The sequence below is a fragment of the Dicentrarchus labrax genome, unplaced genomic scaffold, assembly GCF_905237075.1.
Source record: "Dicentrarchus labrax unplaced genomic scaffold, dlabrax2021, whole genome shotgun sequence".
Classification (NCBI taxonomy): domain Eukaryota; kingdom Metazoa; phylum Chordata; class Actinopteri; family Moronidae; genus Dicentrarchus; species Dicentrarchus labrax.
The window spans coordinates 20,813,417-20,830,224 of NW_026136722.1; the positions used below are offsets into that span (position 1 = coordinate 20,813,417).

General features: G+C 39.9%; 1 protein-coding gene across 4 annotated transcripts in view; it reads left to right on the forward strand.

Annotated features, from left to right (window-relative positions):
• Window positions 1-16,808, forward strand: part of mettl22 (methyltransferase 22, Kin17 lysine) — a 42,239-nt gene extending 25,431 nt beyond the window's left edge. For all 4 annotated transcript variants that reach the window (XM_051386975.1, XM_051386977.1, XM_051386976.1 and 1 more), the window contains 3 exons: window positions 14,796-14,964; window positions 15,557-15,603; window positions 16,317-16,808. In XM_051386975.1, coding sequence (XP_051242935.1) covers window positions 14,796-14,964; window positions 15,557-15,603; window positions 16,317-16,365 — 265 coding nt within the window. In that variant the 3' untranslated portion in view covers window positions 16,366-16,808. The remainder of the gene's footprint in view (window positions 1-14,795; window positions 14,965-15,556; window positions 15,604-16,316) is intronic.

Here is a 16,808-nt window from a genome sequence, read left to right on the forward strand (position 1 = left end):
CTGCTGTCCGTACATTGTTAAAGCAAGTGCCACATAAATGTAATTCTGACGATGTACAAAAGTTGTAGAGCAGAGAATGGAAGCATAACTAGCAGCATAACTAAGGTATGGTTCAGGGCTCACCGAGCCAGCCCTAACTATAAGCTTTATCAAAGAGGAACATCTTAAGCCTACTCTTAAATTTGGTGAGGATGTCTGCCTCCCGACCCAAACTAGAGGCTGGTTCTACAGGATAGGTTGATAGCTTAAGGTTCTGGCTCCAATCCTACTTTGGAGACTACAGGAACCAGAAGTAACAATGTATTCTGGGAGGGCAGTGTTCTAGTGGGGTAATAGGGTACTATGAGCTCTTTAAGTTATGATGGTGCCAGACAATGAAGAGCTGTGTAGGTGAGGAGGAGGATTTAAAATTGCATTCTGAATTTTAAAGCAGAGCAGAGAGGCTAATACAGGAGTAATAAGATCTATTTCTCCTAGTTTCTGTGAGTACTCGTGCTGCAGCAAATTTAGGATCAGTTATAGCATCTAAATAGACTTATTAAGGGCAACCGGATAAAAAGAAATTGCAGTAATCCAGCCGAGAAGTTACAAATGCATGAATACATTTTTCTGCATCTTTTTGCGACTGGATGTGCCCGATTTTTGCATTGTTACATAGGTGAAAAAAAGGCACGTTTGTTTTATGTGGAATTTAGAAGACATCCTGATTAAAGATAACTTCAAGAATCCTTATGGTGGTGCTGAAGGCCAGGGTAAGGCCATCTAGAATAACTACAGTGGGTACGGAAAATATTCAGACCCCTTTCAATTTTTCACTCTTTGTTTCTTTGCAGCCATTTGCTAAAATCAAAAAAGTTCATTTTATTTCTCATTAATGTACACTCAGCACCCCATCTTGACAGAAAAAAACCAGAAATGTAGAAATTTTTGCAAATTTATTAAAAAAGAAAAACTGAAATACCACATGGTCATAAGTATTCAGACCCTTTGCTCAGTATTGAGTAGAAGCACCCTTTTGGGCTAGTACAGCCATGAGTCTTCTTGGGAATGATGCAACAAGTTTTTCACACCTGGATTTGGGGATCCTCTGCCATTCTTCCTTGCAGATCCTCTCCAGTTCTGTCAGGTTGGATGGTGAACGTTGGTGGACAGCCATTTTCAGGTCTCTCCAGAGATGCTCAATTGGGTTTAGGTCAGGGCTCTGGCTGGGCCAGTCAAGAATGGTCACAGAGTTGTTCCGAAGCCACTCCTTTGTTATTTTAGCTGTGTGCTTAGGGTCATTGTCTTGTTGGAAGGTGAACCTTCGGCCCAGTCTGAGGTCCTGAGCACTCTGGAAGAGGTTTTCTTCCAGGATATCTCTGTACTTGGCCGCATTCATCTTTCCTTCAATTGCAACCAGTCGTCCTGTCCCTGCAGATGAAAAACACCCCCATAGCATGATGCTGCCACCACCATGTTTCACTGTTGGGATTGTATTGGGCAGGTGATGAGCAGTGCCTGGTTTTCTCCACACATACCGCTTAGAATTAACGCCAAAAAGTTCAATCTTGGTCTCATCAGACCAGAGAATCTTATTTCTCATAGTCTGGGAGTCCTTCATGTGTTTTTGGCAAACTCTATGCGGGCTTTCATATGTCTTGCACTGAGGAGAGGCTTCCGTCGGGCCACTCTGCCAGAAAGCCCCGACTGGTGGAGGGCTGCAGTGATAGTTGACTTTGTGGAACTTTCTCCCATCTCCCTACTGCATCTCTGGAGCTCAGCCACAGTGATCTTTGGGTTCGTCTTCACCTCTCTCACCAAGGCTCTTCTCCCACGATTGCTCAGTTTGGCTGGACGGCCAGGTCTAGGAAGAGTTCTGGTCGTCCCAAACTTCTTCCATTTAAGGATTATGGAGGCCACTGTGCTCTTAGGAACCTTGAGTGCTGCAGACATTCTTTTGTAACCTTGGCCAGATCTGTGCCTTGCCACAATTCTGTCTCCGAGCTCCTTTTTCTTTTTTAATAAATTTGCAAAAAATTCTACATTTCTGTTTTTTTCTGTCAAGATGGGGTGCTGAGTGTACATTAATGAGAAATAAAATGAACTTTTTTGATTTTAGCAAATGGCTGCAATGAAACAAAGAGTGAAAAATTTAAAGGGGTCTGAATACTTTCCGTACCCACTGTATATCTTTAGATAATGTGTTTCAGGTGACCAAGCACCAGACATTCAGTTTTGTCAAAGTTTAACATCAGATATTGCAGGTCATCCAGGTTTTTATGTCCTTAAGGCATTCTTGTAATTTAGTTTATTTAGGCTTCATTGATAGATATAATTGGGTATCATCTGCATAACAATGAAAATTAATGGAAAGATTCCTAATGTTGCCTAAAGGAAGCATATCAATGGTAAATGGACTGTACTTATATAGCTCCTTTCTAGTCTTTTGACCACTCAATGCGCTCTACACTACATGCCACACTGCCACCAATTTATTGAGGTTCCTTTAATGCCAATAAGATGCCATAGTCTCTGCAACAGGATGCAATGATCAATGGTATCGAATAACACTAAGATTTAAGTCTATTGTCTGATGTAATTAAAGTGTAAGTAAGTGTAGTTCAGGTTAGTCCACTCCACACACAGTATCTGGTCGGCTAGCATGCGCTATGCATCCTGCACGTTGGCATGTGGTGGAATATACAAAGGGACCAGAATAAATGAAACAAATTTGCGGAGGAGAAAGGTTCGCAGTTTATGAAAAAAGATTCCAGATAAGGAGAGCAGTGCTGCATGATCATTGTTACATCATTACACCAGCCACCGTTAGTGTAAAAACAGATACCTCCGCCTTTTGTTTGGCCGGAGAGTTCTTGTCACAATCCACTCTGAAAGATCTGTCATTATGTTATGCAGCCCCATACACAACAAACTGCAATGCACTGTGTTCTGACACCTTTCTATCAGAACTAGCATTAACTACAACAGCTTGTCTGTTTGATTGGATCACACGGGCCAGCCTTTGTTCCCCACGTGTAACATGACCCATTGTCTGGTTTACCACTGTTCCTTCTTTGGAATACTTTCTTTCTCAAGTAGCTTGGATATTACATTACATTAGATTATACTATCGTGCTAAATATTAAGATTTTGTCATTCTAAGTGTTAAGCTACAGGTAAGGTAAGATATTTATTTGTCACATGCACAGTTATACATAGTACAATGCACAGTGTACAATGCACAGTGAAATGTAAATGGTAAATGGACCTGTACTTGTATAGTGCCTTTCTAGTCTTCCGACCACTCAAAGCGCTTTAAACTATGTGTCACATTCACCCTTTCACACACATTCACTCAGTGATGGCAAAGTCCATTGAACAGAAACTAACTCATTCATACACATTCGCACACCGATGCACGGCATCGGGAGCAATTCGGGGTTCAGTATCTTGCTCAAGGATACTTCGACATGTGGCACCAGGAGCCGGGGATCGAACCCACGACCTTCCGAATCTGAGCCATAGCCGCGCCAAATGTATTCTTTGTACCTGCAGCCAGTAGTAAAAAAATACTATAGGTTACTCAAATGGTGAATTATGAATGTGATCAGCCTGTAGAAATGTAATCTATTTGATTATATTGTTATTTATTTAAATTAAATTATTTTTATTTCCTGTTTTGGATGCTGTTTATAAAAATTGTTTGCCAATGTTTATTTTTTTAAAAGGTCCAAATAAGGAGCACTGCTCTCATCTGGGCACCGTCTTTTGTGTAAATGATAGTAATTAGTACGCTAATTAGTTTTGACAGAAGCAAGTTTATTTAGTTATTTTTGGGCTTGTTGATGTATGTTAGGCATAAAGCTCTGCATTCCTCAGGTTCAATTAAATTTTACTTGTATAGCTCCAATTCATAACAGAAGTTATCTCAGGACACTTTTCAAATAGAGCAGGTCTAGACCAAACTCCTTATAACATTATATACAGAGACCCAACAGTACCACCATGAGCAAGCACTTGGCGACGAGGGCAAGGAAAAACTGCCTTTTAGAGGCAGAAACCTAGGACAGAACCTTCGGCTGTAGGTGGGTGGTTGTCTGCCTCGACCAGTTGGGGTGAGAGAGAGAGAGAGAGAGAGAGAGAGAGAGACGCACAGCAACAACAGTAGCAACAACTACACTAATAGTAGTAGTGACTGATGAAGAAGATGATGACGACGACAACTGCTACGATGGGGGACAATGAGCAGTGACAATAGTAATAGTAGTAACTGTAGTAATAATAATATTAATAATAATAATAACAATAATATCAGTGATATTAGCAATGGCAGTCAAACAGGACCATGGCAGGAGGCTCCACCAGGATCCATGAGAACCTGCGAGACGAGAAAGCACAAGAACTCCGGGGAAGAAGTGAAGGTAGTAACATGCATTAATGGGACATGAATGAGTGCAGACAGAGAGAGAGAGAGAGGAAGAGGGAGCTCAGTGCATCATGGGAATTCCCCCGATAGTCTAGGCCTATAGCAGCAATTAAGGGATGGTTCAGGACTCACCTGAGCCAGCGCTAACTATAAGCTTTATCAAAGAGGAACGCCTTAAGCCTACTCTTAAATGTGGAGAGGGTGTCTGCCTTCGGAACCAAAACCGGAAGCTGGTTCCACAGGAGAGGAGCTTGGTGACTGAAGGCTCTAGCTCCTGTTCTACTTTCTGAGACTATAGGAACCACAAGTAGCCCTGCATTCAGAGAACGCAGTGTTCTAGATGGGTAATAGGGTACTATGAGCTCTTTAAGATATGAAGGGCCCTGACCATGAAGAGCTTTGTAGGTGAGGAGGAGGATTTTAAATTCTATTCTAAATTTTACAAGGAGCCAGTACAGAGAAGCTAGTACAGGAGAGATGTGATCTCTTTTCCTAGTTCCTGTCAGTACTCGTGCTGCAGCGTTCTGAATTAATTGGAGTGTCTTAATGGGCGGCTGTGGTGCAGAGGCAGAGCAGGTCATCCCCGGAAGGTTGTTGGTTCAATCCCCGGTTCCTGGTGCCACATGTCAAAGTATCCTTGAGCAAGATACTGAACCCCGAATTGCTCCTGATGCCGTGCATTGGTGTGTGAATGTGCATCAATGAGTTAGTTTCTGTTCGATGGGCTTAACCATCACTGAGGGAATGTGTGTGAAAGGGCGAATGTGCCATGTAGTGTAAAAGCGCTTTGAGTGGTCGGAAGACTAGAAAGGCGCTATACAAGTACAGGTCCATTTACCATTTACCATTTAATGGACTTACTTGGGCATGATAATAAGGAGTTGCAGTAATCCAGCCTAGAAGTAACAGATGCATGGATTAGTTTTTCTGCATCCATCTGTGACAGGATGTGTCTTGTTTTTGTAATATTACATAAATGAAAGAAGGCAGTCCCAGAGGTTTGCGTTATGTGGGAATTAAATGACATGTCCTGATCAAAGATAACTTCAGGATTCCTGACAGTGGTGCTAGAGGCCAAGGTAATGCCATCCAGAGTTTAACATCAGAAAATTGCAGCTCATCCAGGATTTTATGTCCTTAAGACATGTTTGTAATTTAGATAATTGATTAATTTCATCGGGCTTGAAGGATCGATATACTGCATAGCAATGAAAGTTAATGGAGTGATTCCTAATAATGTTGCCTAAAGGAAGCATATATAAAGTAAATGGTATTGGTCCAAGTACAGAACCTTGTGGAACTCCATGACTAACTGTAGTATTTATGGAGATTCATCGTTAACATATACAAACTGAGAACGATCAGATAAGTATGACCTAAACCAGCTTAGTGCGGTTCCTTTAATGCCAATTTGATGCTCAAGTCTCTGTAAAAGAATATCATGGTCAATGGTGTCAAATGCGCCACTAAGATCTAATAATACAAGTACAGAGACAAGTCCATTGTCTGAAGCAATCAAAAGGTCATTATTAACTTTAACCAGAGCTGTCTCTCTCCTGTGATGAACTCTAAATCCCGACTGAAGATCCTCAAATAAGCTATTGTTATGTAGAAAGTCACACAATTGTTTGGCGACTACTTTCTCCGTAATCTAAGAGAGGAAGGGGAGGTTAGAAATCGGTCTATAGTTGGTAGTCTGGTATAGACAGGTTTGAAGGCTTCGATGAAGAAATTATTGAAGTTAACTGATGAAGATCGATAGCAGACAAACATTCTAAATAAATATCTGAGTTTACATTAGTTAAATTTCCTGAACTTGGAGAGCCAGTGATAGCTGTTGAGGGCATTTGGTGATTAATTTTCTCTCTAATAGTAATAATTTTATCATAAAAGGAGCTCATGAAATCATTGCTACTTAGGGTTGTGGGGATATGTTGCTCAATAGAGCTGTGACTCTCTGTCAGCCTGGCTACAGTGCTGAATAGGAACCTGGGGTTGTTCTTATTTTCTTCTATTAGTGTTGAGTAATAGGCTCCTCTGGCATTACAGAGGGCCTTTCCATAGGTTTTAAGATTATCTTGCCAAATTGAGCGATATTTTAATCATTTCGAAGAGCTCCATTTCCTTTGAGATTTCCTTGTTTTTTGCTTTAAGTGGCGGGTTTGGTGGTTGTACCACGGTGCTAGTCTCCTATGTTTTAATAATTTCCTCTTTATAGGGGCGATAGAGTCTAATGTTGATCGTAGTGAGCCTGCAGCACTATTAACAAGATTATCAATTTGGGAGGGACTAAAGTTGTTATAGGACTGTTATATTCAGACATGACATTGAATTAAACACTGATGGAATCTCCTCCTTAAATTTAGCTACAGCACTGTCAGATAAACATCTGCTGTAGGAATTTTTGCCTAATGGCTTATAATTCAATAATAGGAATTCAAAAGTTATTAAATAATGGTCAGATAGGAAAGGATTATGTGGGAAGACTATTAAATTATCAATATCAATGCCATATGATAGAACAAGGTCAAGAGTGTGATTTAAACAATGAGTTGGTTTATTTACTCTCTGACAGAAGCCAATTGAGTCTATTAATGATATAAATGCGTTACTAAGGCTGTCATTGTTAACATCCACATGAATATTAAAAAACCTACAATAATTACTTTATCTGATTTAAGGACTAAACTTGATAAAAACTCTGAGAATTCAGATATAAAATCAGGTTACGGTCCAGGAGCGCGGTACACTATAACAAATAGAACTGGCTGCAGTGTTTTCCAGTTTGGGTGAGAAAGACTAAGAACAAGGCTTTCAAATGAATTATAATTTAGTTTAGGTTTGTATTTGAACGAACTCCTCCTAGGGCATTTATTGGACCGACTTAAGATTTGGACACAGCCATCTAAACACATTCACCATTAAAAGTTGTGCTCTTCAGTTTTTTTTGTCAAACCTCCTGCCCGTGGCGTGGTGTCCCGTGGCAATCCGGTTTTAAAACCGTGCACAGCACAGAATCAGCTTTAATGATATCTTTTTAGCTACTGACTCTGGTGACTGTGTTATCCTTGTGCTTTTAGATTTAACTGCTGCATTTGACACAGTGGATCATGAAATACTGATCTCACGTTTGAAGCAGTGGGTGGGCATCAGGGGCATAGCACTGGAGTGGTTCAGGTCTTACTTGGCTGATCGAACTTTCTGTGTCAGCCTAGGTGACTCTGTATCCTCCTCTGCTCCTCTCTCGTGTGGGGTCCCACAGGGCTCAGTTCTTGGCCCTCTCCTTTTCTCTCTCTATTTGCTCCCACTTGGTTCCATACTTAGGAAGCACGGCTTTTCATTCCACTGTTATGCAGACGACAGTCAGATTTATGTGCCTCTTAAAAAGAAAAATGAATACTCTGTCAGACTGCTACTTAAGTGCCTTGACGACATAAAGGCCTGGATGACTCTGAACTTTTTAAATTTCAATGATAAAAAGACAGAAGTGATGGTTTTTGGTGGCACCACAGGGATCCCCCCTGTAGATCTGGGTTCCTTGGCCCAGTATTTTAAACCTAGCATCACAAACCTAGGGGTTAAGGTGGACCCTGAGCTTAAGTTTGACAGTCAGATCAAGGCTGTTGTCAAATCAAGCTTTTTCCATTTGAGGCAGCTGGCCAAAATAAAGCCAATTCTATCAAGGCAGCACTTTGAGACGGTAATCCACGCCTTTGTTACCACTCGGCTGGATTACTGTAATGCACTATATGTGGGGGTTAGTGGGTCCTCCATCGCCCGTCTTCAGATGGTACAGAATGCTGCTGCACGTCTTTTAACTGGCACATGTAAACATGAGCACATTTCCCCCATTTTAGCCTCACTCCACTGGCTGCCAATTCAATTTAGGATCCATTTTAAAATTCTTTTATTTGCTTTTAAATCCCTAAATGGTCTTGCCCCGCCCTACCTATCTGAGCTTCTACACCCCTATATACCCGTCCGCCCCCTCAGGTCAGATGATCAGCTGCTCCTGAGTGTGCCTAAAACTAAGCGGAAGCTCAGAGGGGACCGTGCCTTTGCTGTGTCTGCTCCTAAATTATGGAATGATCTGCCTCTGCACATTAAACAGGCCTCTTCTCTGTCTGTTTTTAAAACCGGTCTTAAAACCCATCTCTTCTCTGTGGCCTTTGACACCTAGTAAGATGTCGACTTTATTTACTTGATTTATTTTTTGTATTTGTTATTTTTACTTTTTGATTGCTTGTTATTGCATGGTTATTATTTTTATTTATGTCTTTTCATTTTATTGTTGTATTATATGTTATTTTGCGCCTCATGTGAGCTGTTATGTCTTTTATTTATGATGTCTTATTTATTCTCCTGTACAGCACTTTGGTCAACTTTGGTTGTTTTAAAGTGCTTAACAAATAAAGTTGGATTGGATTGGATTGGATCCAATTTCGATCCTTCGCCATAAAAAGAGGGATTCGTCATAACTTCTGCATACATGGTCCGACTGCAACGAAACTTCACATGTCTGATAAGAGTCCCGCCCTGAACACATAGTGATAGCGCCACCTAGTGGCAACAGGAAGTAAGTGCTGCGTGGCGATTTTGAGCTGATTTACGTGACATTTTCACACCCCGACGGCATGTGACGCGGTCGCAGCACGCCCCAACGCGCGCCGGGTTTGAGATCCCGTCCAACACTGCTTGCAGCTTTAACTATTTTTAGCCCCCTTTGACTGCATTTTTGCCCCCCTGAACATATATGAAAAGTCAATTTTATTTGGCAAAATTGTCAGGCCTGGTGAAAATGGGGATATTCTATGGGTCGCTTTTGTGATGGCCACTAGGTGGCGCTAGTATCATAAAAAATGCGTTTATGCTAATAACTTCTGCATAGTTTGTCGCACATTCAAAAATCTTGTATCCACGCGTTCGGTGAATGGAGCTGAATCTCCCCATATAGGCCACGCCCACTCCCGCCTATAATTTTTCTCCGCTAGAGCGCGAAATGTCCATAAACTACTTTTCTGTGTTCCCCCCATGCGCTTTGTCCGATTCGCACAAAATTTTTCACGTAGCATCTGAGGACCCTCATAATAAAAAAAGTGATTAACAGAATTTTGATATTTCAAAAAAACAGCACGTTATAAAATTAGCTCTTCCTGTGGATTTTTCGTCAAAAAAGGAAGTGGACCATTTCTCCACATTGGTATGTCCGATTGACACCAAACTTTGGTCCATAGTTCCACATGTCTTCCTTAAGCATTATGCACAATTTCAGGCCATCGCCACTAGGTGGCACTCTTTAAAATGAAGAAGTTTATATCTCTACAACGGTATGTGTGATTAAGATGAAACTTGGTACGATGCTTCCCCATGGCTCCCTGAGGCTCCCTTAAAAAGGAAAAAAAAATACGCCACTAGGTGGCGCTATTTTGGCATGATAAATCACTGTGCGGAGACCGTAATAGTTATGAATATGACATTCACAGGGTACGTGTACAGTAGTGCCTGAAGCTCACATACCAAAAATCATGTTTGTCGTGTGTCTAGCGCCCCCTACAGGATAAAAAAACAGCAGCCCCGGCGCCACGTTTCACCGATATGTACGAAACTCGGTAGGCTCGTGTAACATGCCGGGACGTACAAAAAAAGCCTCTTGGACCCATACCTGAAACCCCACAGGAAGTCGGCCATTTTGATCTTCATTTTCACTTTCGGCAAACTTTTCGCGTTGTATTTGAACGAACTCCTCCTACGGAATTTAACGGATATGCTTCAAAATTTGTGAGTACAGTCAAAAAATGGTTCATATTAAAAGTTGTGCTATGTGCATGTACGTTGAAGGGCGTGTCCGTGGCGTGCCCTCAAAGTTGGCCATAGTGAATTCCATGCGCATTTTCGGTGAATTTTTCGCCTTGTATTTGAACGAACTCCTATCCTTATCGGATCTGCTTCAAAATTGGTCAGTACAGTCAAAAAATGGTGCTGATTAAACGTTGTGCTATTTGAGACTGTACGTTGAGCGTGTCTGTGGCATGAGGTCAAAGTTGGCCACTTTGAATTCTGTCGTCATACAAACATTGAAAAGTTGAGCTGTGACTGTACATTAAACCGCGTACCAGTGACAACTTGTCCATTTCAGCAGATTCGCCATAAAATAGTGCTCATAATAGTGCAATGTCCAATCTCCAATAAACTTAATATATTCTGAAACAGTTTTGCCCTGAACACGTCCTCATAACTTCAGCGTACGTGGTCCAATCTCAATGAAACTTCACGTGTGTTATCAGTCTCGCCTTGAACATGTCTACATGACAACATTCAGACATAGTGATAGCGCCACCTACTGGCAACAGGAAGTAAGCGCTGTGTGGCGATTATGAGCTGATTAATGGCAGATTTTCATGTTGTGGTCCGCACTTGTTACGACGGCACGCGACGCAGCCACAGCCCGCCCCAAGTTGCGTGGAGTGCGAGGTCCCGCCCAACGCTGCTTGCAGCTTTAATTTAGTTTAGGTTTAGGGTCCATTAAAACACTCAAATCATATATGGCTGCTACTACCTCCTCGGCCGGTGCCTCGAGGAATGTTAGTATTAATATGTATTAATTCATTAATTCACTAGAACTGCTTTAGACGACAGAGACCTGATATATAACAGTCCACATTTCATTCTTTTATTTGGTGCTACTGAGGAGATTGTTTTAATTTTTATTAGGTTTTTATGTTTAATCCCTTTTGTTTTTATTTCTTTAAATAATTTAGGTGGTCAGGGGACAGACACAATCTCTATGGGGTTTTTGGTGGGTGACTGTTCTAGTGGAAGCGCAGAGAAGTGTGTAAGACGGCAGCTCTGCTTCCTGGTCCCAACTCTGGATTGTCAGGTTTTAGAAATAAACTTTGTCATATTTCTGGATAAGAGAGCTGCTCCGTACACAGTGGGATGGATGCTGTCTCTCCTAATCAGACCAGGTTTACCCCAAAAAGGCTGCCAGTTATCAATAAAGCCCACTGGACACCACCTCGACAGCCAGCCGTGGAATGACGACATGCGGCTGTACATGTCATCACTGGTCAGATTGGGCAGGGGTCCAGAGAAAACTACGGAGTCTGACGTCGTTTTTGCATATCTACACAGCGACTCCACATTAACGCTAGATTCACGTTTATAACTATTGAGCTGCCAATAACCAGAGTTGTTTCCTCAGTGGGTGTGTCGCTGAGTGGGGAATTTTTATTAGAAACATTAACCTGTTGGTGGTGAACTATGGGCTTCTTCTGTTTATGCTTCCCCTGAACAGTCACCCAGTCTCCCTGGCTTCCCGGCTGCTCGGGAACTACCGGTGGAAGGCTAACAGAAGCTACACTGGGTTGGCCCTCACCGACTACTGGAGGCTGGCTAGCTATTGCGGCTAAATATAACTCTGTGGTGCGGTACCGTGCCTCTAGATCAGAACATTTTTTAAACTGAAAGCTACTTCATGGGTACTGAGTCATATGAAGGGCTACCAGTTTGATACACTCTTCTGAAATAACAAATTTGCTCAATTTGCCTTTAGTTATATATTATTATTAATGATTAATGATACTCATCTATGTGAAGACACTGATCTCGTTAATGATTTCTCACAATAATTATCAACAATGACTTTAAAGGGTGGTGGTTCAATGTTAATTTTTAGAACAGGCCTGCGGGCGACCCATGTGGTCCTTGGGGGCAACCTGGTGCCCACGGGCACCGTGTTGGTGACCCCTGCTCTAGATCGCTGAGCCTCACATCCAGCGCAGTAAATAAATTACATTTAATACAAGTACCATTATCTCTAAAGGAGGCAGATGAATAACTTAACATCTGACACACTGAGCAAGACAGAGCAGCAGAGGAAGAGGGAGAAGCCATCGCTAACTGCTAATGCTAATGAAGCTAGCATGAGTGAAAACTTTGAAATTTTTTAAGCAAAAAGTCGCTAAAAGAAGGAAGTAGCTCTGAGTGTTTAGGTAGAACTAGTCTACACTTAAATGTTAAGCGGGTAAATAACCGCTGGAACAAGTAAAACTAATTTGTTTATAGCGTTCACTGGACAGAGCTAACAGCAGCAAAAGCTGTAAACAGGAGCAGTAAGTAAACCGGAAATGGCGCTTAAAGCGCTGAATTGATAACTGTCAGTATTCAGGGTCCGTGTATGTTTTGGTCATTGGATTTTCCTTTCAGAAACGGGTATTAAAAAACAGAAAACGAGTGCTTATTTGATTTTCGTGTTAAAATACAAAAATTAAAATTGAAATACAAGGCGTTTTTCGTTTTCATGGTCAGAAAGGGTATGAGCGAAATTTTAAAAATTATTCGATTTTCATTTTCTATTTCATAAAACAAAAAATAAAATCACTAGAAAACAGAAACAGAAAAAAGGCCTGTTTTATATATTCTGAGACTGGATGTTGTCATTTACAGGACGGTGCTGTGGAGAAGAAACAGTAGACTAGTAGACTGTGGTCAATCCAGCCGTGAGTCCGATCTCCGTGGTCAAATCAGCCGCATTTAAATTTAGAGTGTACAAGTATTCTCAGCATTATGGTAAATGCGGAGAAACAGCGTATTTACTTCCGGTTTTCAAAATAAAGATATTTAGAACAGTAAGCTATAATTAAAATATGTTACATTAAAGTGTTTCATGCGCCTCTGATGAATAAAAAAACACTTTATATCAAGTATCTTTACTGCACCAGTGTGGAGAAATGCCAAAATAAAAGTCTCATATTTATGCCTCCAGAGATTGCATATTTGACCATATTTGAGGTACTGTAAAAACATATTGCTCAGTGTTTCCTGGCTACTGATGGTATATTTGACTTTTACACATCTAAGACTACAAGTATACTTAATATCAAGCATTTTTACTGTACCAATTTGGAGAAATTGAAGAATAAAAGTCCCATATTTATACTTCCAGATTCCATATTTTCTTATATTTTTGAGCTACTGTAAAAACATATTGCTCAATATTTCCAGGCTATGGGTGAAGAATTTTCATTATACTTCAATAATGCTGCAGTAATCGTGACAAAATTTCACACAAATGTTAAATAACATCTTGATAATATAAACACTAAACACTAAACACAAAATCCTACACAATTCTAATTTGTTTACTTTTCAATGCCAGTCCACATTCTTCTTATTTTGCAGCTCTGCTGTGTCCATTTGTAGGTAAAAGGGAAAAATAATTAGTTTTAACTTCAAAACACCATTGTACCTACTGTCTCTTCCTCACATATTATTTTTTTATATTATTCAGTGTGACAGCTGTTGCAGGTGGTTCGACATACAGTTTACATTTTTACAGTAGCTCAAATATAAGAAAATATGGAATCTGGAAGTATAAATATGGGACTTTTATTCTTCAATTTCTCCAAATTGGTACAGTAAAAATGCTTGATATTAAGTATACTTGTAGTCTTAGATGTGTAGAAGTCAAATATATCATCCATAGCCAGGAATTGTTGAGCAAAGTGTTTTTACAGTAGCTCAAATATATGAAAATATGGCACATGGAGGTACAAATATGGGACTTTTATTGTTGAATTTCTCCAAATTTGTACAGTAAAAATGCTTGATATTAAGTATGTTTGTAGTCTCATATGTGTAAAAGTCAAATATACCATCAGTAGCCAGGAAACACTGAGCAATATGTTTTTACAGTACCTCAAATATGGTCAAATATGCAATCTCTGGAGGCATAAATATGAGACTTTTATTTTGGCATTTCTCCACACTGGTGCAGTAAAGATACTTGATATAAAGTGTTTTTTTATTCATCAGGGGCACAACACTTTAATGTAACATATTTTAATTATAGCTTACTGTTCTAAATACCTTTATTTTGAAAACCGGAAGTAAATACGCTGTTTCTCCGCATTTACCATAATGCTGAGAATACTTGTACACTCTAAATTTAAGTGCGGCTGATTTGACCACGGAGATCGGACTCACGGCTGGATTGACCACAGTCTACTAGCCTACTGTTTCTTCTACACAGCACCGTCCTGTGAATGACAACATCCGGTCTCAGAATATGAAAAAACAGGCCTTTTTTCTGTTTCTGTTTTCTAGTGATTTTATTTTTTGTTTTATGAAACAGAAAATGAAAATCGAAACATTTTTTAAATTTCGCTCATCCCTTTCTGACCATGAAAAAGAAAAACGCCTTGTATTTCAATTTTAATTTTTGTATTTTAAAACGAAAATCAAATAAGCACTCGTTTTCTGTTTTTTAATACCCGTTTCTGAAAGGAAAATCCAATGACCAAAACATACACGGACCATTCAGCTTCACTAGTGTTCAGTTACAAGCTCAAGCAGTAATCATGTTTCCTACTATGTCTGAATGTCTTACAAGGATGAACTTCACCCTGCGACACATGGATGTTTCCTGCAAAGCCTATGACCATTTCAGACACTGCCTGTCCCAACTCCAAGATCTGGTGGATGGACGATGCAGCTTCAGCGTGGAGCAGCTCCCTTCTAACTTTGCACAGTTTCTTCTGTATGAACGCATTGAGCAATTGGTAAGGGAAACGCTTACACATTATTGTACACTAATTGGTGCTAAACTTTAAACAAGCCTTGATCTTAAAGCCTAACCTCACTTTAATCTAAAACGTGAATTCAGCTCCAACTCTAAATCTATCAGAGTAAGATTTTGTCTATGTGAAGCTGTTGTGTTATGTAAAGTGCAAGTAAAATGACTAGTTACTCAGCTTTGTAAACAATTGTATTATTATAATATGAATAATTATAATCTAAACTATTATAAACACACATAAGATGGATGACTCTTAAACACAACTGAAAGGTCCTTTGTAAGCAAGCAGTGAGGTATAATATCTCAAATTTGAAACTCCTAATAGAATATATTACACATAATAAAATCTCAATAGAATGAACAATGAGATGTGTTTTTGTGTTGGTGCTATAAAAAGATTTTTATTTTTTACTACTACTCAAGTTACAACCTTTTTGGAGATCTGTAATTATGCAAGTAAGATATGGTATTTGTTGCGATCTGGCACCCCCAGTTTCATCAGATCAGAGAATGAATTTCCCCAAGAGGGGTTCAGTATGGTTTTTATTAATATACGTTCTTATCAATTTCTGCAGGAGCTGTGGAAGGTGATCATCACTCCACTTCCATTTGACCAAGCCCGGTATAATTCTGAGCTCTTTTCATCTTGACCTGGACTTACATCTGAGTAGTGTTAACATTGAACTCTCCCCATAATGTAGCATACAAAGCTCTAGTTAATAGTTGAAGGTTTGAAATATAAAATATAAAAACTCTTTTCAGCGAGACTGAAAAATTAGCAATTGATTAATTGCATGAATGTAGCATTAGTTTCTTTTTCAACTAGAGCTGAATGTTTACCTAGATATTTATACAGTATGTCTGATTAAAAACATGATCAAAAAAATTTTACCATATACCAAGTACATCAATGTGGCTATCATTTTTATTCTGACTGCATGCAATTTAAAGCTATTCATTTATCTTTCTGGCAGCACAGAAAGCTGCATAAGTAAGTGGTTAGGTATTTAAACACAATTGACAGAGACTGCATCACAGAGAGTCTTTTTTTTTTAAAATGACATTATCATGGCATGGCAATACAGCTGAAAGAAGGAATAGTTTTAGAGAGACTTTGTTGTTGCTTTGTTGATTACGATGGCCCATAGCTCAATGCATGCAAACACATGCCAATAGACAAAACACCAGCAAATTAAGAAAACGTCTTCATCAATTTGATAACATGTGCCGCAGCATTTAGAAAAAAAGAGAGAGATGCACAGCAACAATAATAATAACTGTTACGTGTATAGATTTGTGTGTGTCTCTTCCTCTCTCTCTCTCTCTCTTCCCCAGTCCTGCAGGTGAGAGGTGGAAGATTGGAAGATTGGCTGCTAGCTTGTGAAAAGAGCCATGGATTGGCTCACACTCTGGCCAATCAGAGACGGAGTGACCTTTGAAAAGCCTCGCTCTTGTTTTTCTCTCTCTCTCTGACTTTGCTTTGTTGGGCAGGAAGGTTTGTGGTGGGGACTAGGGACTGAGGTAAGACTGGTGTATCCTCTACATCTACACACGTAGAAAGAAATTGTTGTCACACCAGGTTATGGGTTGTTGCCACTGTTGTACTTTTATTATTTTTAGATGCTTTTTGTAGGCAAGACAGTCAGGCCTTTTGTTTCCTTTTTTCTTTTCACACATAAGGTTGAGCTAGGCCCTTTATGATTGTACTTTGTTTGTTTTATTGGTAAAAGCCCACAGGTCCCTCTTCCCCCCACATTGTTCAAACCTACATTCGTTGTTTACCTTTTCACTGAAGTATTGTAAATAAATCCCATTTCTTTGACTGTC